At 44.5% G+C, this 24,943-nt stretch overlaps 1 protein-coding gene across 3 annotated transcripts in view; it reads left to right on the plus strand.

Annotated features, from left to right (window-relative positions):
• Positions 1-24,943, plus strand: part of LOC137379639 (tetratricopeptide repeat protein 38-like) — a 194,469-nt gene that overhangs the window by 88,575 nt on the left and 80,951 nt on the right. Inside the window, exon 2 of one of the 3 annotated variants that reach the window (XM_068050755.1) lies at positions 24,459-24,700. The exons of 1 other annotated variant lie outside the window; for it this stretch is intronic. In XM_068050755.1, the coding sequence (XP_067906856.1) occupies positions 24,497-24,700 (204 nt within the window). In that variant the 5' untranslated portion in view covers positions 24,459-24,496. Of the gene's footprint in view, positions 1-22,875; positions 23,165-24,458; positions 24,701-24,943 lie in introns of those variants that run through there. One more of the 3 variants, XM_068050753.1, reaches the window with a different exon arrangement.

Consider the following 24,943-nt stretch of genomic DNA (forward strand, 5'->3'; position numbering starts at 1 on the left):
CTGAACCCGATGGTGTGAGGGCTGTATGTTCTCTGAACTCGATAGTGTTAACGCTGTGTATTCTCTGAACTCGATGGTGTGAGTGCTGTGTGTTTTCTGAACTCAATAGTGTGAGAGCTGTATGTTCTCTGAACTCGATAGTGTGGGAGCTGTGTTTTCTCTGAACCCAATAGTCTGAGTGCTGTGTGTTTTCTGAACTCAATACTGTGAGAGCTGTGTGTTCTCTGAACTCGATAGTGTGAGAGCTGTGTTTTCTCTGAACTCAATAGTCTGAGTGCTGTGTGTTCTCTGAACTCGACAGTGTGAGTGCTGTGTGTTTTCTGAACTCAATAGTGTGATTGCTGTGTGTTCTCTGAACTCGATTGTGTGAGTGCAGAGTATTCTCTGAACTCGATAGTGAGAGTGCTGTGTATTCTCTGAACTCGATTGTGTGAGTGCAGAGTATTCTCTGAACTCGATAGTGAGAGTGCTGTGTATTCTCTGAACGCAATAGTGTGAAAGCTGTGTATTCTCTGAACTCGATAGTAGGAGTGCTGTGTATTCTCTGAACTCGATAGTGTGAGAGCTGGAAATTCTCTGAACTCGATAGTAGGAGTGCTGTGTATTCTCTGAACTCGCTAGTAGGAGTGCTGTGTATTCTCTGAACTGAATAGTGTGAGAGCTGTATATTCTCTGAACTCGATAGTGTGAGAGCTGTATATTCTCTGAACTCGATAGTGTGAGAGCTGTGTGTTCTCTGAACTCAATAGTGTGAGAACTGTATATTCTCTGAACTCGATAGTGTGAGAGCTGTGTATTCTCTGAACTCGATAGTGTGAGAGCTGTGTATTCTCTGAACTTGATAGTGTGAGAGCTGTGTATTCTCTGAACTCAATAGTGTGAGAGCTGTATATTCTCTGAACTCGATAGTGTGAGTGCTGTATATTCTCTGAACTCGATAGTGTGAGAGCTGTGTATTCTCTGAACTTGATAGTGTGAGAGCTGTGTATTCTCTGAACTTGATAGTTTGAGAGCTGTGTATTCTCTGAACGCAATAGTGTGAGAGCTGTGTATTCTCTGAACTCGCTAGTAGGAGTGCTGTGTATTCTCTGAACTCAATAGTGTGAGAGCTGTGTATTCTCTGAACTCGCTAGTAGGAGTGCTGTGTATTCTCTGAACTCAATAGTGTGAGAGCAGTGTATTCTCTGAACGCAATACTGTGAGAGCTGTGTATTCTCTGAACGCGCTAGTAGGAGTGCTGTGTATTCTCTGAACTCAATGGTGTGGAGAGCTGTGTATTCTCTGAACGCAATAGTGTGAGAGCTGTGTATTCTCTGAACGCAATAGTGTGAGTGATGTGTATTCTCTGAACTCAATAGTGTGAGAGCTGTGTATTCTCTGAACGCTTAGTGTGAGAACTGTGTATTCACTGAACTCGCGAGTAGGAGTGCTGTGTATTCTCTGAACTCAATAGTGTGAGAGCTGTGTATTCTCTGAACTCGCTAGTAGGAGTGCTGTGTATTCTCTGAACTCAATAGTGTGAGAGCTGTGTATTCTCTGAACGCAATAGTGTGAGAGCTGATGTATTCTCTGAACGCAATAGTGTGAGTGCTGTGTATTCTCTGAACTCAATAGTGTGAGAGCTGTGTATTCTCTGAACTCGATAGTGTGAGAGCTGTGTATTCTCTGAACTCGATAGTGTGAGAGCTGTGTATTCTCTGAACGCAATAGTGTGAGAGCTGTGTATTCTCTGAACTCAATCGTGTGAGAGCTGTGTATTCTCTGAACGCAATAGTGTGAGAGAGGTGTATTCTCTGAACTCGCTAGTAGGAGTGCTGTGTATTCTCTGAACTCGATAGTGTGAGAGCTGTGTGTTCTCTGAACTCAATAGTGTGAGAACTGTATATTCTCTGAACTCGATAGTGTGAGAGCTGTGTATTCTCTGAACTCGATAGTGTGAGAGCTGTGTATTCTCTGAACTTGATAGTGTGAGAGCTGTGTATTCTCTGAACTCAATAGTGTGAGAGCTGTATATTCTCTGAACTCGATAGTGTGAGTGCTGTATATTCTCTGAACTCGATAGTGTGAGAGCTGTGTATTCTCTGAACTTGATAGTGTGAGAGCTGTGTATTCTCTGAACTTGATAGTGTGAGAGCTGTGTATTCTCTGAACGCAATAGTGTGAGAGCTGTGTATTCTCTGAACTCGCTAGTAGGAGTGCTGTGTATTCTCTGAACTCAATAGTGTGAGAGCTGTGTATTCTCTGAACTCGCTAGTAGGAGTGCTGTGTATTCTCTGAACTCAATAGTGTGAGAGCAGTGTATTCTCTGAACGCAATACTGTGAGAGCTGTGTATTCTCTGAACGCGCTAGTAGGAGTGCTGTGTATTCTCTGAACTCAATGGTGTGGAGAGCTGTGTATTCTCTGAACGCAATAGTGTGAGAGCTGTGTATTCTCTGAACGCAATAGTGTGAGTGATGTGTATTCTCTGAACTCAATAGTGTGAGAGCTGTGTATTCTCTGAACGCAATAGTGTGAGAGCTGTGTATTCTCTGAACTCGCTAGTAGGAGTGCTGTGTATTCTCTGAACTCAATAGTGTGAGAGCTGTGTATTCTCTGAACTCGCTAGTAGGAGTGCTGTGTATTCTCTGAACTCAATAGTGTGAGAGCTGTGTATTCTCTGAACGCAATAGTGTGAGAGCTGTGTATTCTCTGAACGCTTAGTGTGAGAACTGTGTATTCACTGAACTCGCGAGTAGGAGTGCTGTGTATTCTCTGAACTCAATAGTGTGAGAGCTGTGTATTCTCTGAACTCGCTAGTAGGAGTGCTGTGTATTCTCTGAACTCAATAGTGTGAGAGCTGTGTATTCTCTGAACGCAATAGTGTGAGAGCTGATGTATTCTCTGAACGCAATAGTGTGAGTGCTGTGTATTCTCTGAACTCAATAGTGTGAGAGCTGTGTATTCTCTGAACTCGATAGTGTGAGAGCTGTGTATTCTCTGAACTCGATAGTGTGAGAGCTGTGTATTCTCTGAACGCAATAGTGTGAGAGCTGTGTATTCTCTGAACTCAATCGTGTGAGAGCTGTGTATTCTCTGAACGCAATAGTGTGAGAGAGGTGTATTCTCTGAACTCGCTAGTAGGAGTGCTGTGTATTCTCTGAACTCGATAGTGTGAGAGCTGTGTGTTCTCTGAACTCAATAGTGTGAGAACTGTATATTCTCTGAACTCGATAGTGTGAGAGCTGTGTATTCTCTGAACTCGATAGTGTGAGAGCTGTGTATTCTCTGAACTTGATAGTGTGAGAGCTGTGTATTCTCTGAACTCAATAGTGTGAGAGCTGTATATTCTCTGAACTCGATAGTGTGAGTGCTGTATATTCTCTGAACTCGATAGTGTGAGAGCTGTGTATTCTCTGAACTTGATAGTGTGAGAGCTGTGTATTCTCTGAACTTGATAGTGTGAGAGCTGTGTATTCTCTGAACGCAATAGTGTGAGAGCTGTGTATTCTCTGAACTCGCTAGTAGGAGTGCTGTGTATTCTCTGAACTCAATAGTGTGAGAGCTGTGTATTCTCTGAACTCGCTAGTAGGAGTGCTGTGTATTCTCTGAACTCAATAGTGTGAGAGCAGTGTATTCTCTGAACGCAATACTGTGAGAGCTGTGTATTCTCTGAACGCGCTAGTAGGAGTGCTGTGTATTCTCTGAACTCAATGGTGTGGAGAGCTGTGTATTCTCTGAACGCAATAGTGTGAGAGCTGTGTATTCTCTGAACGCAATAGTGTGAGTGATGTGTATTCTCTGAACTCAATAGTGTGAGAGCTGTGTATTCTCTGAACGCAATAGTGTGAGAGCTGTGTATTCTCTGAACTCGCTAGTAGGAGTGCTGTGTATTCTCTGAACTCAATAGTGTGAGAGCTGTGTATTCTCTGAACTCGCTAGTAGGAGTGCTGTGTATTCTCTGAACTCAATAGTGTGAGAGCTGTGTATTCTCTGAACGCAATAGTGTGAGAGCTGATGTATTCTCTGAACGCAATAGTGTGAGTGCTGTGTATTCTCTGAACTCAATAGTGTGAGAGCTGTGTATTCTCTGAACTCGATAGTGTGAGAGCTGTGTATTCTCTGAACTCGATAGTGTGAGATCTGTGTATTCTCTGAACTCGCTAGTAGGAGTGCTGTGTATTCTCTGAACTCGATAGTGTGAGAGCTGTATATTCTCTGAACTCGATAGTGTGAGTGCTGTATATTCTCTGAACTCGATAGTGTGAGTGCTGTGTGTTCTCTGAACCCGATAGTGTGAGTGCTGTGTATTCTCTGAACTCGATAGTGTGAGCGATGTGTGTTCTCTGAAATCGCTATTGTGAGTGCTCGGCGTTCCCTGAACCCGATAGTGTGAGGGCTGTGCGTTCCCTGAACTCAACAGTGTGAGTGCTGTGCGTTCCCAGAAATTGATACTGTGAGTGCTGTGTGTTCTCTGAACTCGATAGTGTGAGAGCTGTGTGTTCTCTGAGCTCAGGAGTGTGAACACTATGTGTTCTCTGAACTCGACAGTGTTAACGCTGTGTATTCTCTGAACCCGATGGTGTGAGGGCTGTATGTTCTCTGAACTCGATAGTGTTAACGCTGTGTATTCTCTGAACTCGATGGTGTGAGTGCTGTGTGTTTTCTGAACTCAATAGTGTGAGAGCTGTATGTTCTCTGAACTCGATAGTGTGGGAGCTGTGTTTTCTCTGAACTCAATAGTCTGAGTGCTGTGTGTTTTCTGAACTCAATACTGTGAGAGCTGTGTGTTCTCTGAACTCGATAGTGTGAGAGCTGTGTTTTCTCTGAACTCAATAGTCTGAGTGCTGTGTGTTCTCTGAACTCGACAGTGTGAGTGCTGTGTGTTTTCTGAACTCAATAGTGTGATTGCTGTGTGTTCTCTGAACTCGATTGTGTGAGTGCAGAGTATTCTCTGAACTCGATAGTGAGAGTGCTGTGTATTCTCTGAACTCGATTGTGTGAGTGCACAGTATTCTCTGAACTCGATAGTGAGAGTGCTGTGTATTCTCTGAACTCGATAGTGTGAGTGCTGTGTGTTCTCTGAACTCGATTGTGTGAGTGCTGTGTGTTCTCTGAACTCGTTTGTGTGAGTGCAGAGTATTCTCTGAACTCGATAGTGTGAGTGCTGTGCGTTCTCTGAACTCAGTAGTGTGAGTGCTGTGCGTTCCCAGAACTCGATAGTGTGAGGGTTGTGTGTTCTCTGAACTCGACAGTGTGAGTACTGTGTGTTCTCTGAACTCAATAGTGTGAGTGCTGTGCGTTCCCTGATATCGATAGTGTGAGAACTGTGTGTTCTCTCAGCTCAGGTGTGTGAACACTATGTGTTCTCTGAACTCGATCGTGTTAAAACTGTGTATTCTCTGAACTCGATGGTGTGAGTGCTGTATGTTCTCTGAACTCGATAGTGTGAGTGCTGTGTGTTCCCTGAAATCGATAGGGTGAGTGCTGTGTATTCCCTGAATTCGATAGTGTGAGTGCTCTGCGTTCCCAGAACTCGATAGTGTGAGTGCTGTGTGTTCCCTGAAATCGATAGTGTGAGTGCTGTGTATTCCCTGAAATCGATAGTGTGAGTGCTCTGCGTTCCCAGAACTCGATAGTGTGAGTGCTGTGTGTTCCCTGAAATCGATAGTGTGAGTGCTCTGTGTTCCCAGAACTCGATAGTGTGATTGCTGTGTATTCTCTGAACTTGATTGTGTGAGTGCAGAGTATTCTCTGAACACGATAGTGTAAGTACTGTGTATTCTCTGAACACGATAGTGTAAGTACTGTGTATTCTCTGAACAGGATAGTGTGAGTGCTGTGTATTCTCTGAACTCAATAGTGTGATTGCTGTGTGTTCTCTGAACTCGATTGTGTGAGTGCAGAGTATTCTCTGAACACGATAGTGTGAGTACTGTGTATTCTCTGAACAGGATAGTGTGAGTGCTGTGTGTTCTCTGAACTCGACAGTGTGAGTGCTGTGTGTTCCCAGAACTCGATAGTGTGAGGGCTGTGCGTTCTCTGAACTCGACAGTGTGAGTACTGTGTGTTCTCTGAACTCAATAGTGTGAGTGCTGTGTGCTCCCTGATATCACTGGTGTGAGAACTGTGTGTTCTCTCAGCTCAGGTGTGTGAACACTATGTGTTCTCTGAACTCGATAGTGTTAACGCTGTATGTTCTCTGAACTCACTAGTGTGAGTGCTGTGCGTTCCCAGAACTCGATAGTGTGAGGGCTGTGTGTTCTCTGAACTTGACAGTGTGAGTGCTGTGTGTTCTCTGAACTCAATTGTGTGAGTGCTGTGCGTTCTCTGAACTCAATTGTGTGAGTGCTGTGCGTTCCCAGAACTCGATAGTGTGAGTGCTGTGTGTTCTCTGAACTCGACAGTGTGAGTGCTGTGTCTTCTCTGAACTCAATTGCGTGAGTGCTGTGCGTTCTCTGAACTCACTAGTGTGAGTGCTGTGCGTTCCCAGAACTCGATAGTGTGAGTGCTGTGTGTTCTCTGAACTCAATAGTGTGAGCGCTGTGTGTTCTCTGAACTCGACAGTGTGAGTGCTGTGTGTTCTCTGAACTCAATAGTGTGAGTGCTGTGTGTTCCCAGAACTCGATAGTGTGAGTGCTGTGTGTTCTCTGAACTCAATAGTGTGAGCGCTGTGTGTTCTCTGAACTCGACAGTGTGAGTGCTGTGTGTTCTCTGAACTCAATAGTGTGAGTGCTGTGTGTTCCCAGAACTCGATAGTGTGAGTGCTGTGTGTTCTCTGAACTCAATAGTGTGAGCGCTGTGTGTTCTCTGAACTCGATAGTGTGAGTGCTGTGTGTTCTCTGAACTCGATAGTATGAGTGCTGTGTGTTCTCTGAACTCAATAGTGTGAGGGCTGTGTGTTGTCTGAACTCAATAGTGTGAGTGCTGTGCGTTCCCTGATATCGATAGTGTGAGAACTGTGTGTTCTCTCAGCTCAGGTGTGTGAACACTATGTGTTCTCTGAACTCGATAGTGTTAACGCTGTGTATTCTCTGAACTCGATAGTGTGAGTGCTGTGTGTTCTCTGAACTCAATAGTGTGAGTGCTGTGTGTTCTCTGAACTCGATAGTGTGAGTGCTGTGTGTTCTCTGAACTCAATAGTGTGAGCGCTGTGTGTTCTCTGAACTTGATAGTGTGATTGCTGTGTGTTCTCTGAACTCGATTGTGTGAGTGCAGAGTATTCTCTGAACATGATAGTGTGAGTACTGTGTATTCTCTGAACTCAATAGTGTGATTGCTGTGTGTTCTCTGAACTCGATTGTGTGAGTGCCGAGTATTCTCTGAACACGATAGTGTGAGTACTGTGTATTCTCTGAACAGGATAGTGTGAGTGCTGTGTATTCTCTGAACTCAATAGTGTGATTGCTGTGTGTTCTCTGAACTCGATTGTGTGAGTGCCGAGTATTCTCTGAACACGATAGTGTGAGTACTGTGTATTCTCTGAACAGGATAGTGTGAGTGCTGTGTATTCTCTGAACTCGATAGTGAGAGTGCTGTGTATTCTCTGAACTCGATAGTGTGAGCGCTGTGTGTTCTCTGAACTCGACAGTGTGAGTGCTGTGTGTTCCCAGAACTCGATAGTGTGAGGGCTGTGTGTTCTCTGAACTCGACAGTGTGAGTGCTGTGTGTTCTCTGAACTCGACAGTGTGAGTGCTGTGTGTTCCCAGAACTCGATAGTGTGAGGGCTGTGTGTTCTCTGAACTCGACAGTGTGAGTACTGTGTGTTCTCTGAACTCAATAGTGTGAGTGCTGTGTGTTCCCTGATATCGATAGTGTGAGAACTGTGTGTTCTCTCAGCTCAGGTGTGTGAACACTATGTGTTCCCAGATCTCGATAGTGTGAGGGCTGTGTGTTCTCTGAACTCGACAGTGTGAGTGCTGTATGTTCTCTGAACTCGATAGAGTGAGTGCTGTGTGTTCCCTGAAATCGATAGTGTGAGTGCTGTGTGTTCTCTGAACTTGACAGTGTGAGTGCTGTGTGTTCTCTGAACTCAATTGTGTGAGTGCTGTGTGTTCTCTGAACTCAATTGTGTGAGTGCTGTGCGTTCCCTGAAATCGATATTGTGAGTGCTGTGTGTTCTCTGAACTCGATAGTGTGAGTGCTGTGTGTTCTCTGAACTCGACAGTGTGAGTGCTGTGTGTTCTCTGAACTCACTAGTGTGAGTACTGTGCGTTCCCTGAAATCGATATTGTGAGTGCTGTGTGTTCTCTGAACTCGATAGTGTGAGTGCTGTGTGTTCTCTGAACTCGACAGTGTGAGTGCTGTGTGTTCTCTGAACTCAATAGTGTGAGTGCTGTGCGTTCCCTGATATCGATAGTGTGAGAACTGTGTGTTCTCTCAGCTCAGGTGTGTGAACACTATGTGTTCTCTGAACTCGATAGTGTTAACGCTGTGTATTCTCTGAACTCGATGGTGTGAGTGCTGTATGTTCTCTGAACTCGATAGTGTGAGTGCTGTGTGTTCCCTGAAATCGATAGTGTGAGTGCTCTGCGTTCCCAGAACTCGATAGTGTGAGTGCTGTGTGTTCCCTGAAATCGATAGTGTGAGTGCTCTGTGTTCCCAGAACTCGATAGTGTGATTGCTGTGTATTCTCTGAACTCAATAGTGTGATTGCTGTGTGTTCTCTGAACTCGATTGTGTGAGTGCAGAGTATTCTCTGAACACGATAGTGTGAGTACTGTGTGTTCTCTGAACTCAATAGTGTGAGTGCTGTGTGTTCCCTGATATCGATAGTGTGAGAACTGTGTGTTCTCTGAGCTCAATAGTGTGATTGCTGTGTGTTCTCTGAACTCGATTGTGTGAGTGCAGAGTATTCTCTGAACACGATAGTGTGAGTACTGTGTATTCTCTGAACTCAATAGTGTGATTGCTGTGTGTTCTCTGAACTCGTTTGTGTGAGTGCCGAGTATTCTCTGAACACGATAGTGTGAGTACTGTGTATTCTCTGAACAGGATAGTGTGAGTGCTGTGTATTCTCTGAACTCGATAGTGAGATTGCTGTGTATTCTCTGAACTCGATAGTGTGAGCGCTGTGTGTTCTCTGAACTCGACAGTGTGAGTGCTGTGTGTTCCCAGAACTCGATAGTGTGAGGGCTGTGTGTTCTCTGAACTCGACAGTGTGAGTGCTGTGTGTTCTCTGAACTCGACAGTGTGAGTGCTGTGTGTTCCCAGAACTCGATAGTGTGAGGGCTGTGTGTTCTCTGAACTCGACAGTGTGAGTACTGTGTGTTCTCTGAACTCAATAGTGTGAGTGCTGTGTGTTCCCTGATATCGATAGTGTGAGAACTGTGTGTTCTCTCAGCTCAGGTGTGTGAACACTATGTGTTCTCTGAACTCGATAGTGTTAACGCTGTGTATTCTCTGAACTCGATGGTGTGAGTGCTGTATGTTCTCTGAACTCGATAGTGTGAGTGCTGTGTGTTCCCTGAAATCGATAGTGTGAGTGCTGTGTGTTCCCTGAAATCGATAGTGTGAGTGCTGTGTGTTCTCTGAACTCGATAGTGTGAGTGCTGTGTGTTCCCTGAAATCGATAGTGTGTGTGCTGTGCGTTCCCAGAGCTCGATAGTGTGAGTGCTGTGTGTTCCCTGAAATCGATAGTGTGAGTGCTGTGTGTTCCCTGAAATCGATAGTGTGATTGCTGTGTATTCTCTGAACTCAATAGTGTGATTGCTGTGTGTTCTCTGAACTCGATTGTGTGAGTGCAGAGTATTCTCTGAACACGATAGTGTGAGTACTGTGTATTCTCTGAACTCAATAGTGTGATTGCTGTGTGTTCTCTGAACTCGATTGTGTGAGTGCCGAGTATTCTCTGAGCACGATAGTGTGAGTACTGTGTATTCTCTGAACAGGATAGTGTGAGTGCTGTGTATTCTCTGAACTCGATAGTGAGAGTGCTGTGTATTCTCTGAACTCGATAGTGTGAGCGCTGTGTGTTCTCTGAACTCGACAGTGTGAGTGCTGTGTGTTCCCAGAACTCGATAGTGTGAGGGCTGTGTGTTCTCTGAACTCGACAGTGTGAGTGCTGTGTGTTCTCTGAACTCGACAGTGTGAGTGCTGTGTGTTCCCAGAACTCGATAGTGTGAGGGCTGTGTGTTCTCTGAACTCGACAGTGTGAGTACTGTGTGTTCTCTGAACTCAATAGTGTGAGTGCTGTGTGTTCCCTGATATCGATAGTGTGAGAACTGTGTGTTCTCTCAGCTCAGGTGTGTGAACACTATGTGTTCCCAGAACTCGATAGTGTGAGGGCTGTGTGTTCTTTGAACTCGACAGTGTGAGTGCTGTATGTTCTCTGAACTCGATAGTGTGAGTGCTGTGTGTTCCCTGAAATCGATAGTGTGAGTGCTGTGTGTTCTCTGAACTTGACAGTGTGAGTGCTGTGTGTTCTCTGAACTCAATTGTGTGAGTGCTGTGTGTTCTCTCAGCTCAGGTGTGTGAACACTATGTGTTCTCTGAACTCGATAGTGTTAACGCTGTGTATTCTCTGAACTCGATGGTGTGAGTGCTGTATGTTCTCTGAACTCGATAGTGTGAGTGCTGTGTGTTCCCTGAAATCGATAGTGTGAGTGCTCTGCGTTCCCAGAACTCGATAGTGTGAGTGCTGTGTGTTCCCTGAAATCGATAGTGTGAGTGCTGTGTGTTCCCTGAAATCGATAGTGTGAGTGCTGTGTGTTCTCTGAACTCGATAGTGTGAGTGCTGTGTGTTCCCTGAAATCGATAGTGTGAGTGCTCTGCGTTCCCAGAACTCGATAGTGTGAGTGCTGTGTGTTCCCTGAAATCGATAGTGTGAGTGCTGTGTGTTCCCTGAAATCGATAGTGTGAGTGCTGTGTGTTCTCTGAACTCGATAGTGTGATTGCTGTGTATTCTCTGAACTCAATAGTGTGATTGCTGTGTGTTCTCTGAACTCGATTGTGTGAGCGCAGAGTATTCTCTGAACACGATAGTGTGAGTACTGTGTATTCTCTGAACACGATAGTGTGAGTACTGTGTATTCTCTGAACAGGATAGTGTGATTGCTGTGTGTTCTCTGAACTCGATTGTGTGAGTGCAGAGTATTCTCTGAACACGATAGTGTGAGTACTGTGTATTCTCTGAACAGGATAGTGTGAGTGCTGTGTATTCTCTGAACTCGATAGTGAGAGTGCTGTGTATTCTCTGAACTCGATAGTGTGAGCGCTGTGTGTTCTCTGAACTCGATAGTGTGAGTGCTGTGTGTTCCCTGAAATCGATAGTGTGAGTGCTGTGTGTTCTCTGAACTTGACAGTGTGAGTGCTGTGTGTTCTCTGAACTCAATTGTGTGAGTGCTGTGTGTTCTCTGAACTCAATTGTGTGAGTGCTGTGCGTTCCCAGAACTCGATATTGTGAGTGCTGTGTGTTCTCTGAACTCGATGGTGTGAGTGCTGTATGTTCTCTGAACTTAATAGTGTGAGTGCTGTGTGTTCTCTGAACTCAATTGTGTGAGTGCTGTGCGTTCTCTGAACTCGACAGTTTTAGTGCTGTGTCTTCTCTGAACTCAATTGTATGAGTGCTGTGCGTTCTCTGAACTCACTAGTGTGAGTGCTGTGCGTTCCCAGAACTCGATAGTGTGAGAACTGTGTGCTCTGAACTCGACAGTGTGAGTGCTGTGTGTTCTCTGAACTCGACAGTGTGAGTGCTGTGTGTTCTCTGAACTCAATAGTGTGAGTGCTGTGCGTTCTCTGAACTCAATAGTGTGAGAGCTGTGCGTTCCCTGAAATCGATAGTGTGAGTGCTGTGTGTTCTCTGAACTCAATAGTGTGAGTGCCGTCTCCAACGCATCTGCTCTGATGATGCTACCTTCCATGACGGTGCTTCTGATATGACCTCCTTTTTCCTCAACCGAGGATTTCCCCCCACTGTGGTTGACAGGGCCCTCAACCGTGTCCGACCCATTCCCCGCACCTCTACCCTCACCCCTTCCCCTCCCTCCCAGAACCGTGACAGGGTTCCCCTTGTCCTCACTTTTCATCCCACCAGCCTCCATATCCAAAGGATCATCCTCCGCCATTTTCGCCACCTCCAGCGTGATGCCACTACCAGTCGCATCTTCCCCTCCCTTCCCCTGTCAGCATTCCGAAGGGATCGTTCCCTCCGCGACACCCTGGTCCACTCCTCCATTACCCCCACCACCTCGTCCCCGTCCCAGGGCACCTTCCCTTGCAATCGCAGGAGGTGAAATACCTGCCCATTTACCTCCTCTCTCCTCACTATCCCAGGCCCCAAACACTCCTTTCAGGTGAAGCAGCGATTTACTTGTACTTCTTTCAATGTAGTATACTGTATTCGCTGCTCACAGTGTGGTCTCCTCTACATTGGGGAGACCAAGCGCAGACTGGGTGACCACTTTGCGGAACATCTCCGCTCAGTCCGCAAGCAGGACCCTGAGCTTCCGGTTGCTTGCCATTTCAACACTCCCCCCTGCTCTCATGCTCACATCTCTGTCCTGGGATTGCTGCAGTGTTCCAGTGAACATCAACGCAAGCTCGAGGAACAGCATCTCATCTACCGATTAGGCACACTACAGCCTGCCGGATTGAACATTGAGTTCAATAATTTCAGAGCATGACAGCCCCCCACTTTACTTTCATTTTTAGTCATTTTTAGTTATTTTTTCTTCCTTTTTTTTTACATTCCTTTTTACATTTTTTACAATCTTTTTTTTGCATTTATTCCATTTCATCTTAGTTTGTTCAGTTTGCTTACCCACTGTTTTTTTCAGGTTGTTTTTCTTCAGGTTTGCACTTGCTGCTGTTCAATATTCAGTATATTCACACCTAATCTGTACTAATGCTTTGTCTTTCAACACACCATTAACATATTGTTTGCCTTTGCTCCACGACCTTTTGGTCAGCTATGTGGCCTGGTCCAATCTGCACCTTCTCCTTTGTTATCTCTTGCCCAACCCCCACCTCACTTGTTTATAATCTGTGACTTTTCTAATATTTGTCAGTTCCGAAGAAGGGTCACTGACCCGAAACGTTAACTCTGCTTCTCTTTCCACAGATGCTGCCAGACCTGCTGAGTGATTCCAGCATTTCTTGTTTTTGTTTCAGATTTCCAGCATCCGCAGTATTTTGCTTTTATATCAATAGTGTGAGAGCTGTGTGTTGTCTGAACTTAATAGTGTGAGAGCTGTGTGTTCTCTGAACTCAATAGTGTGAGTGCTGTGTGTTCTCTGAACTCAATAGTGTGAGTGCTGTGTGTTGTCTGAACTCAATAGTGTGAGAGCTGTGTGTTCTCTGAACTCGATAGTGTGAGAGCTGTGTGTTGTCTGAACTTAATAGTGTGAGAGCTGTGTGTTCTCTGAACTCAATAGTGTGAGTGCTGTGTGTTCTCTGAACTCAATAGTGTGAGTGCTGTGTGTTGTCTGAACTCAATAGTGTGAGAGCTGTGTGTTCTCTGAACTCGATAGTGTGAGAGCTGTGTGTTGTCTGAACTTAATAGTGTGAGTGCTGTGTGTTCTCTGAACGCAATAGTGTGAGTGCTGTGTGTTCTCTGAACTCAATAGTGTGAGTGCTGTGTGTTCTCTGACCTCAATAGTGTGAGTGCTGTGTGTTCTCTGAACTCAATCGTGTGAGTGCTGTGTGTTCTCTGACCTCAATAGTGTGAGTGCTGTGTGTTCTCTGAACTCAATAGTGTGAGTGCTGTGTGTTCTCCTGTAGGTAAGTGATCCCACGCCGCTGGTCTTTACCTGATCCCGTCCTGAAAGAGATAATGATCAAGGTGCACAACTGTTCTTTGAACAGTTTATTGTGACATCCGTAAACTTACAAAGATCAATATCATACTCGCAAACACCACTCCCTTCTGTTAACCTGCTGTTTACCCTCCAATTGCTATTTCTGACTTTGTGTACCACTGTCTGCTGCTAATACTACTTTTAAAACACACATTTTTTTAAAAACCTACTGCAAAGAAAAAAATTCACACCAGTGACAATGATTACTGCAAACCCATCCCCACATCTCTGCCTTCTTACATGCTGTAATAATCTCATATTCTGGGTCATGAATCGTGCATTAACATCTTCAGGTGGTTTCAATGGGGAATATCCTGGTTGTCATAACAGGTAGGTTTTGCTCTCATCAGGACAATCTCTGGAATTAACATTTCCAAGGAATTTGGAGCACATCCAGATGCAGTGGCTGCATAAAGTTTGTTAGACTGTAGATATCATTTACAGTTTTATAGTTTGGCCACAGGAGTCGAGACAAATCCTTTAACTGGTCAGACACATACCCATTGTGGTCTGATGATTTTGTCCGCTATTTCTTGATTAGTACGTTGAAAAAGTCTCTCATTGTGTCTCTGTAAGGTTTTCACGGTGCCGTGGAATGCTGGGAGATTGTGTTTGTGTCTGCAGTACCTTCCTTTGGGCTTTTCAATGTCAGCTTCCTTCAAGCTGAATGTGTTATTGCTGAAGAACCAGCTACAGGACCCGACCCCCAAGTGACTGATGTCCGACTCCTCAGAATATCTGTCACTTTTCAACCACTTCTCCTGTTCTTGCTGAGCCAAGACCTCACACATGAACTTTCACTGTCTCTTCTCCATTTGCTGTCTTTTCTCCACCATCGCCAGACATAGCAAATAGATCACCTCATTCCCCTCTTTCACCAGCTAATGACTCCCAAGTGCGATAGTTGACATTTAAGGCTTTTATATCATGTTTGCAAGCATATTTGAAGCGGAGCTTTGGGTGCCCCACTGGTTGTCTGGCCCCGGCTACCTCACCATACAGAAAGTCCTTGGGTATGCGACCGCCTTGCATTCTGTGGACGTGTCCGATCCACCAAAGCTGTTTGATAAATACCAACACACTTTGAAGCTCTGCCTTTGAAAGGACTGCCACATTTGTGATATTGTCCTGCAAGAATATACCCATAATGCACCACTGACAACAAAGATGGAAATTATTGAGCTTCTTTTCCTGGTAGTTGTAAGTTGCCCAAGTTTCACAGCTATACAGCAAGGTGCTGAAAACACAGGCCTTATAAACCATCAGCTTGGTCCTAAGGGAAAGCTTGGTCTTATCGCATGCGCGTTTCGCAAGTTGGCCAAAGGTGGTAGCTGCTTTCCCTATGTGTGCATCAAGCTCTGCATCAAGGGACAGATTGTCTGTCACTGTGGACCCAAGATAGTAGAAGTTGCTAACCACTTTGGATGTTATTTAGTGTGATCAGGGGCAGTGATGCAACAACTTGTCAATGACCAGGGTTTTCTTGATGCTTATAGTCAAGGAAAACAAGTTATAGGCATGGGAGAAACAGTCCATGGGTCTTTGTAGCTGAGTTTCTGTGTGAGCAACTAGCACAGCATCATCAGTATAGAGGAATTCTCTGATCAGGACGTGATGTGTTTTGTCTTTGCTTTCTGCCTTGATAGATTGTAGAGCTTGCCATTGTAATGAGTTCTTTTTACGTTGTCTGATGCAATATTAACAAGATGCATCGAGTCCAGTGTGTTGAAGATCTCAAACATGATTATTACAGCTAAATTATTGTACAGTACAGAGCTAACTATTTACAGAACTTGCCTCTGGGTGTAACAGCAGACTTGCCATAGCTGCATTGCATTGTTAATGTGCCACCGCAAGGGATGTCTGACCCGTTTTATACAGATAACTTGGCAGTTGTCAGTTGTATCATCTCCAGCGACTCTGGTATATATCTTTCAGGATTCAAACTGGTAGGATATTTACAGTGGCGCCGCTGTCAGTCTTGACCCTGAGTGTATGTTTGCCAGCGTTCTTTGGGCAAGTGATGTTAATAGCGGCCAAAGCTTTCAGTTGTTTGACTTTGTCAAATGTGGAATGCCTGAACATCTTCTGGCTGAAAATTACTTCTCTTTGGGTCTTGTCTCAGGTCCATTTTGCTGTGGACTTCCTGTATTGGCTTGCATTTACGCCGGTCTCTGGAGCTCTCTTGCTGCTGTTGCCTTGATTCTGCACCTGTTGTCTGTTGGTCTGAGCCCTACTGTGACTCCTGGCTGTGATCTTAAAAGCCAGATTTCTTGCATATGCAGGTGCACTGTCCTTTAACACAGCATGCCTTGCATAGGACTTGAAATGCAGGACAATTTCACTGTGAGTGGGACAGACTGCACTTACCACATAGCTTGCCTGCTCTTTTTGACCCAGTTGTGGTGCCATTACTGTTGGCTGCAACTAGTGCTTGCAGGTGCTGTTGTCCAACTACAATGGCTTCATATTCCCTGCCATCTTCCAGCAGTGCATCACTTCTTTTTCCCCTTTCTGAAACGCTTCAATGGGTGTTGATACAATCACAAGCTCCATTATTTGGTCTGACAGCTCAGTTTCTGAGAAGTCGCATTCGTTGCCCTCACTACAGCATCTGTTGATGAACTGGTCTATTGATTCCTGTGGTGGCTGCCTGTAGGACATCAATTGCAGGCAGTGAATTCTACAATTCACTCTTAATTGGAGCTGATCTTCCAGCATTTTCCATATCTTTGCAGGTTTTTTCTGTTTCTCGTCAGATAAGCCTGAGATATTAATTCCAATTTCCAATTGCTATTAGAATTTTCACAGCATGTTTTTCTGGTTCTACAATTACTTGATCTGTGAAGCATAGCTGCATTCTCTGTTTGAAAAGCCAGAACTTGGATAGGATATCTATAGCTTTCCAGTTCATGCTGGGAAATGTGGTATCCATTTTTCTGCTGCATTTTTGCTTTAAAACATGCTTTAAGACTTGGTTCTGTGAGTCTGTACTGTTTCCCCTTGAAAAAAAAATTCTCTTGGCAGCTTTGATTGACAGGAACAGGTGTTTAGCAGTGCTTATCTGCTAATCTTGCTTCCAGCACTCCAGTCTGTCTGTTTAATAGGAATTTCAAGTGCTCTTTTTTCTCTGCTAGAGTTTGTTTATACAGCAGTTCAATAGGCAATTCTTCACGCTTGAATGGCTTTATGGGTTTTTTAAACTTTGGCTGGGCGAGTGAAGGCTCTGCAGTGTTCAAGTTGTTTAATGGTTTCTTTTTAAAGCTTTAGTTGTGAGCTGCATGAATGGAGGATTCGTACACTTTTCACTATTGGATGCCTCCTGTAATGGCGCCGACCCAATCAACCTGGGAAAGGAGTTGGGTCTTCCCCATTTTTTTCTACCACAGACCTTTTTTTAAAAGAAAAATCAATTTTCTAAGCACTTCGGACCTTTTTTTTACTGGGATTCCTCTACTGGCGGCCAAATGACTGACCCGATCACAGTGATTGATTTGCAGCCTATCGTTCAGAGCTCTGCCTTTTACATCTTGAGGTAAGTGTTTTCTTCACTGTTTGAGCCAGTATTATATTTTTGATCTAGTTGTAGGAAACTAGTTTTTAAAGCTGTTTTCCTTGTGGTCTTCGATCTTAGATTCTGCCCTTCCACCACAGCTGCCACCATGTGATGAGTTCTTTTTATGTAGTCTGATGCAACATAAATGAGATGCATGGAGTCCAGTTGTTTGAAAATCTCAAACAGGTTTATTACAGCTAAACTATGATACAGTGCAGAGCTAACTATTTACAGGACTTGCCTCTGGGTGTTACAGCAGCAGAGTGACTCTGGCTCCAAGTCACATGACTGCGTCCTGGTACTTATCTCATTAGTGTACTAAGAACTTAAAGGGACATCATTCTTAAAGGCAATCACACAACAGCCAGCTGACCTAGTGTACAAGTAGACTCCTTCCATATCTGCAGGGAACGTGAAGGTCAGGAGCATGGAGAAGAAGATGCCAAACAGAGTGGGGGCTAGGACACAACCTTGTTTCACTCCATTCTTCACCCTGAAACTGTTGGAAGTGCAACCATTAAACTGTACTGCATGTCATGGAAGGAGCGGATGAGACTGAGGAGCTTCGGTGGACAGCCAATATTTCCCAAATTTATGTAGAGCCCTGCTCTGCTGGTGGTGTCAGATGCCTTAGTAAGATCTACGAAATTAAGGTAAAGGGATATACTCTGTTCCATACACTTCTCTTGGCTTTGGGTTGTAGCCACTGTGTTTTTCTAGTGCATGGATTTCCAAATGGCTTCCTTAAAGTTCGATGTGTCCTGCCAATGGACCAGATCCACTCTTAACTCGGGAGTGTGAGCGCTGTGCATTCTCTGAACTTGACGGCGTTAAAGATGTGTGTTCCCTGAACTTGATAGTGTGTGTGCTGTTCGTTCTCTGAACTCGATAATGGGAATACTGAGTTCTCTGAACACCACAGTGTGTGTGTTGTGTGTTCTCTGAACTGGCTAGCACGAGCATTATGTGTTATCTGAACTGAATTAACAGGGACTATTCTCAAATGCTGTGTTAGCTGTGGCTTGGTTGGTAGTGCTCTTGCTTCCGAGTCACACTGGTTATAGTTTTGAATCACATTCCAGGACTTGAGCACAAAAATCAAAGCGGACTCTCCAGCGCGGTAGTGAGGGGGTGCTGTACTGTCGAAGGTACTGTCTTTTGGATGAGCTGTTAAACCAAGGTCCAATCTGCTTGGTGCAGAAGATCCCATTGCACTATTTTGAAGAGAAGGGGAGTTACCCCTGGTGTCCTGGCCAATATTTATCCCTCAATCAACATCACAAAAATAGCGTATCTGGTCATGATCACATTGCTGTTTGTTTGCCGTGCACATACTGGCTGCTTTGTTTCCTACAGGACAACAGTGACTACACTTCAAAAAGTACTTCAATGTCTGTAAAGTGCTTTGAGACAGGCATTGGTCATGAAAGGTGCTATATAAATGCAAGCTATCTTTCTTCACCTTGAGATTGATTCTCCCTATTATTCGATCACAGTTTGTTTTTACCGAGAGTCTTCTCTCTATGAAATAAGATCCCCTTTTTTGCCTGAAATTTACCTCATAACCTGACCATGGATCTGGTAAATGGAGCACAGGGAGTTCTTCCACTGCATATTTACGTGTTCAGATCTCCACATCTTGACAGAATTGTTGCTCAACACCAGCTACAAGTTCCACATTTGGACAGTAAAGCAAAAATAATAATAAACATCTGCTTACAAAGAACAAAGAACAGTACAGCACAGGAACAGGCCATTCGGCCCTCCAAGCCTGCGCCGATCTTGATGCCTGCCGAAACTAACAGCTTCTGCACTTCTGGGGCCCATATCCCTCTATTCCCTTCCTATTCATATATTTGTCAAGATGTCTCTTAAACGTCGCTATCGTATCTGCTTCCACCACCTCCCCTGGCAGCAAGTTCCAGGCACTCACCACCCTCTGTGTAAAAAACTTGCCTCGCACATCCCCTCTAAACTTTGCCCCTCGCACCTTAAACCTATGTCCCCTAGTAACTGACTCTTCCACCTTGGGAAAAAGCTTCTGACTATCCACTCTGTCCATGCCGCTCATAACTTTGTAAACCTCTATCATGTCGCCCCTCCACCTCCGTCGTTCCAGTGAAAACAATCCGAGTTTTTCCAACCTCTCCTCATAGCTAATGCCCTCCAGACCAGGCAACATCCTGGTAAACCTCCTCTGTACCCTCTCCAAAGCCTCCACGTCCTTCTGGTAGTGTGGCGACCAGAATTGCACGCAATATTCTAAGTGTGGCCTAACTAAGGTTCTGTACAGCTGCAACATGACTTGCCAATTTTTATACTCTATGCCCCAACTGATGAAGGCAAGCATGCCGAATGCCTTCTTGACTACCTTATCCACCTGCGTTGCCACTTTCAGTGACCTGTGGACCTGTATGCCCAGAGCTCTCTGCCTGTCAATACTCCTAAGGGTTCTGCCATTTACTGTATACTTCCCACCTGCATTAGACCTTCCAAAATGCATTACCTCACATTTGTCCGGATTAAACTCCATCTGCCATTTCTCCGCCCAAGTCTCCAACCGATCTATATCCTGCTATATCTTCTGACTTTAGAGGATGAGAAGGGGAATTTAGTTCTGGGATATGATGAAATGGCCGAGGCATTGAACAGGTATTTTGTATCGGTCTTCACAGTGGAGGACATTAATAACATGCCAGTAACTGACAAAGAGACGAATGTAGGTGAGGACCTGGAAACAATCATTATTACGGAAGAGGTAGTGTTGGGCAAGCTAATGGAGCGAAGGATTGAGAAGTCTCCTGGCCCTGATGGAATGCATCCCAGAATACTAAAAGAGATGGCGCGAGAAATAGCAGGTGCACTGGCGGTAATTTTCCAAAATTCGCTGGACTCTGGGGTAGTCCCAGCAGATTGGAAAATAGCAGATGTGACGCCACTGTTTAAAAAGGGAGGTAGACAAAAGATGGGGAATTATAGACCAGTTAGCTTAACCTCTGCAGTGGGGAAGATGCTTGAGTCTATTATCAAGGAAGAAATAGTAGGGCATCTCGATAGAAATTGTCCCGTTGGGCAGACGCAGCATGGGTTCATGAAGGGCAGGTCATGCTTGACAAACCTTTTGGAATTCTATGATGACATTACGAGCAAGGTGGACAATGGGGACCCAGTGGATGTGGTGTACCTAGATTTCCAAAAGGCCTTCGACAAGGTGTCGCACAAGAGGCTGCTGCATAAGATAAGGATGCATGGCGTTAGGGGTAAAGTATTAGCATGGATAGAGGATTGGTTGACTAACAGGAAGCAGAGAGTGGGGATAAATGAGTGCTATTCTGGTTAGCAATCAGTCACTAGTGGTGTGCCTCAGGGATCGGTGTTGGGACCGCAATTATTTACAATTTATATAGATGATTTGGAGTTGGGGACCACGTGTAGGGTGTCAAAGTTTGCAGATGACACTAAGATGAGTGGCAGAGCAAAGTGTGCAGATGACTGTGAAACTTTGCAGAGGAACATAGATACATTGAGTGAGTGGGCAAAGGTCTGGCAGATGGAATACAATGTTAATAAATGTGAAGTCATTCATTTCGGTAGGAGTAACAGTAAAAAGGATTATTACTTGAATGGTAAAAGGTTACAGCATGCTGCTATGCAGAGGGACCTGGGTGTCCTTGTGCATGAATCGCAGAAGGTTGGTCTGCAGGTACAGCAAGTAATTAGGAAGGCAAATGGAATGTTGTCCTTCATTGCTAAAGGGATTGAGTTTAAAAGTAGAGCTTTTATGTTGCAGCTGTATAAGGTACTGGTGAGGCCGCACCTGGAGTACTGTGTGCAGTTTTGGTCTCCTTATTTGAGAAAGGATGTACTGGCACTGGAGAGGGTGCAGAGGAGGTTTACTAGGTTGATTCCAGAGTTGAGGGGGTTGGCTTATGAGGAGAGACTGAGTAGATTGGGATTATATTCATTGGAATTCAGAAAAATGAGGGGGGATCTTATAGAAACATGTGAAATTATTAAGGGAATACATAAGATACAAGTAGAGAGGATGTTTCCACTGGCAGGTGAAGCTAGGACAAGCGGGCATAGCCTCAAGATTAGAGGGAGCAGATTTAGGACTGAATTAAGTTTAGTTTTTTTGTTTAGTTTAGGGATACAGCACTGAAACAGGCCCTTCGGCCCACCAAGTCTGTGCCGACCATCAACCACCCATTTATACTAATCCTACACTAATCCCATATTCCTATCAAACATCCCCACCTGTCCCTATATTTCCCTACCACCTACCTATACTAGTGGCAATTTATAATGGCCAATTTACCTACCAACCTGCAAGTCTTTTGGCTTGTGGGAGGAAACCGGAGCACCCGGAGAAAACCCACGCAGACACAGGGAGAACTTGCAAACTCCACACAGGCAGTACCCAGAATTGAACCCGGGTCGCTGGAGCTGTGAGGCTGCGGTGCTAACCACTGCGCCACTCAGAGGGTTGTTAATCTATGGAATTCCTTGCCCAGTGAAGTAGTTGACGCTTCTTCAGTAAACGTTTTTAAAGCTAAGGTAGATATCTTTTTGAACAATAAAGGAATTAAGGGATACGGTGAGAGCACGGGTAAGTGGATATGAGTCCACGAAAAGATCAGCCATGATCTTATTGAATGGCGGAGCAGGCTCGAGGGGCCGGACGGCCTACTCCTGCTCCTAGTTATGATCTTATGATCTTATGACAATCCTCATCATTATCCACAACTCCACCAACCTTTGTGTCATCCGCAAACTTACTAATCAGACCAGCTACATTTTCCTCCAAATCATTTATATATACTACAAACAGCAAAGGTCCCAGCACTGATCCCTGCGGAACACCACTAGTCACATCCCTCCATTCAGAAAAACACCCATCCACTGCTACCCTCTGTCTTCTGTGACTGAACCAGTTCTGTATCCATCTTGCCAGCTCACCTCTGATCCCGTGTGACTTCAACTTTTGCACCAGTCTGCCATGCGGGACCTTGTCAAAGGCTTTACTAAAGTCCATATAGACAACATCCACTGCCCTTCCCTCATCAATCATCTTCGTCACTTCCTCAAAAAACTCAATCAAATTAGTAAGACACGACCTCCCTTTCACAAAACCATGCTGTCTCTCGCTAATAAGTTCGTTTGTTTCCAAATGGGAGTAAATCCTGTCCCGAAGAATCCTCTCTAATAGTTTCCCTACCACTGTTTTTTTATACAGAGATGGTGTTGTGTTACCTGGGTCTGTGGAATTTTTATAACATAGGAGAGGGGCCACAAAAAGATTGAGAACACCTGCACCAGAATGTAATATTCTGCTTACTGTTTAACAAGTACAGAATATCTGAACAGTCTGATGGGTTAAAAGAAATTGGAGCTTTCTTAAACACGTTTTACTGTTGAGATTTACATTTTCCAAGCCTGTACAGAAAGCATTCACACATGTGATGTTACATCACTTGCTGTGATGAGGTATACAGCATGATTAGCATATTTAGCCCAGTAAAAACCCAATTTCCAGTATACCACATTATACTACATAGAGGACACGATGTTGGCTGTAGACGCATCCACTTAAATAACTGAACAGAACAGAAAGTGTTCAGTTCCTGATAAATAGCACCAACTAATGGTGAGGACAGTATCTATTGATAGCAGCTTGCCAGGCTTGTTTTCACGCAATTGTGTTTACTTGGAGCTGTCAGGAGCTGTCACCAGCTGCTAGGCCCGTGATAGAAGATCACAACGTTACAAGAAAGCTGAAGAAAGTTCGCAAAAGAGGACAGGACATGTTGCATTCCAATCTAAGAGACTGCAAGGTAAGCTGGAGACAAAGGGAGCTGACAAATACAAGGACTGCTGTTAAATACTCCAGAAGACTGCACCATAACTAAAGATCAGATGCAGTGTACAACGTCCAAAGGACACACAGAAAAAAACCATGAGAAGCAAAACTGCAAGCTTCGCAGAAAAGGTGTTGATGTGTTTAAGAATAAATTGTGAAACTTCCGTGCAGTCAGGGACAAGCAGTAGAGCATTGCTCAAAGGCCAACTCTGAAATCTGTATTCAATAATTTAAATACTTTTGTAGTATAATAGTTCAACATTTAAAATTGCTTTGTTGTTTACGTTGCTGGCAATTTTCCAGAACCAAACATTAGTTTCTTTTGTGTAAGTCTTTACATTACAAGCACCTCTAATATTATTGCAACAAGTGAGGTGCTCAGGGATGGGGAGGGTGCAGATGTTGGGGAGGACATGGTTTGTTGATAGGTGGTGATGGGGAGGGGAAAAAAAGTCTTGTTTCAATTATTCCACATTGCAAAACCAGATTTCTGGGTATGTAGACCTTAGGGGGTGCGAGGGCACAAGCCACAACATTCATGATGAATTGGAATGGACCTACGATCAGAGCACTTGAGAACTTCAGCCACAAGGTGATAAAGGTGCAGATTTGGGAGACACAGAAACTTTCCTCCAGGGAAAATAAAGGTCAGTTAGGTAATTATCCTTCCTGAGTCCTCTGTTTCTCCAGGTAAAAATGCTCACACGGTCTGGTTGAGATTGTGAAATTACTGGAATGGAGAATTGTGGCTTTTGGCCCAGTTTCTGCCAAACTGCAATAGTACAGTTTTTTATGAGTTCTTATAATATCTACACATAAACTCATTATTTTGCAATAATAAATTGTATTAAAATGTAATAAGCCTAGAACGGTTATACTCTTCAGTGTACATTATCCTGTGTCATGGACATATGCCTGTGTAAAAATAAAACAAAACAGCCCCAAGACAGAATCATCCCAGTACAGTAAATTCATTCATGGAGAGCTTCAAATAAAAGTCATAAATCTTTTGCTCATCCCGGTTGATGATGTTAATTGAAATTCTTCATTTAATAACAGCCTTGAGATCACTCTCGGGTATAGATGATTCTGTGTGTAAATCATTGAATTCCTTGATTACGTTCCAGCTCTTTAACCATTCCATAGAACCCATTATTTTATGCACAAGCCGGCTGAACTCCTTGAATAAATTACTGTCGTGCTTTTGCGCCATTCTATAAAGTGTTTGAAATTATTAAGTCAGATTTTCTTCTTTGTTGCACCTGCAGAATGCTTAGTTCCCTGTTGCTGTAAGCACCATTGTGTCATGCCCACAACACTGCCCTGGGATCCCCCAAAACATCATAACTGGGCCCATTGTGAGAATGTTAATGAAGTAGGAGGATATGGTCCCAGCCTACCTTCACGTTTTTGTTTGCCAGTGGGGTGCCCGAACACTGGAATGCCTGGGCTTACACTGGGGCCCTCCACAATCTGGAGAATTTGCAGCTCAGACAATTGGAGGCAAAAGGTACTTTAAGATTTCCTCTCAGGTTGATCTTGAGTGTGGGGCTGGGCAATGGTCACTTAGCAACACAAAAACCCTGATGCTGGCCACTACAAATGTAGCTGGAAGCTTTGAGGGCCTGTTTCTGCCCCTTGATCCCAGCACAAAGCCCTGCCATGGTGTGGGCCTATGACAGCGCCGCACCCAGGTACCTGTCAGGAGCCCAGCATGGGTCTGAAGAGAAAAATCAGCCCAAGTATTTGGTAA

This window comes from Heterodontus francisci, chromosome 18 (assembly GCF_036365525.1).
Source record: "Heterodontus francisci isolate sHetFra1 chromosome 18, sHetFra1.hap1, whole genome shotgun sequence".
Taxonomy (NCBI): domain Eukaryota; kingdom Metazoa; phylum Chordata; class Chondrichthyes; order Heterodontiformes; family Heterodontidae; genus Heterodontus; species Heterodontus francisci.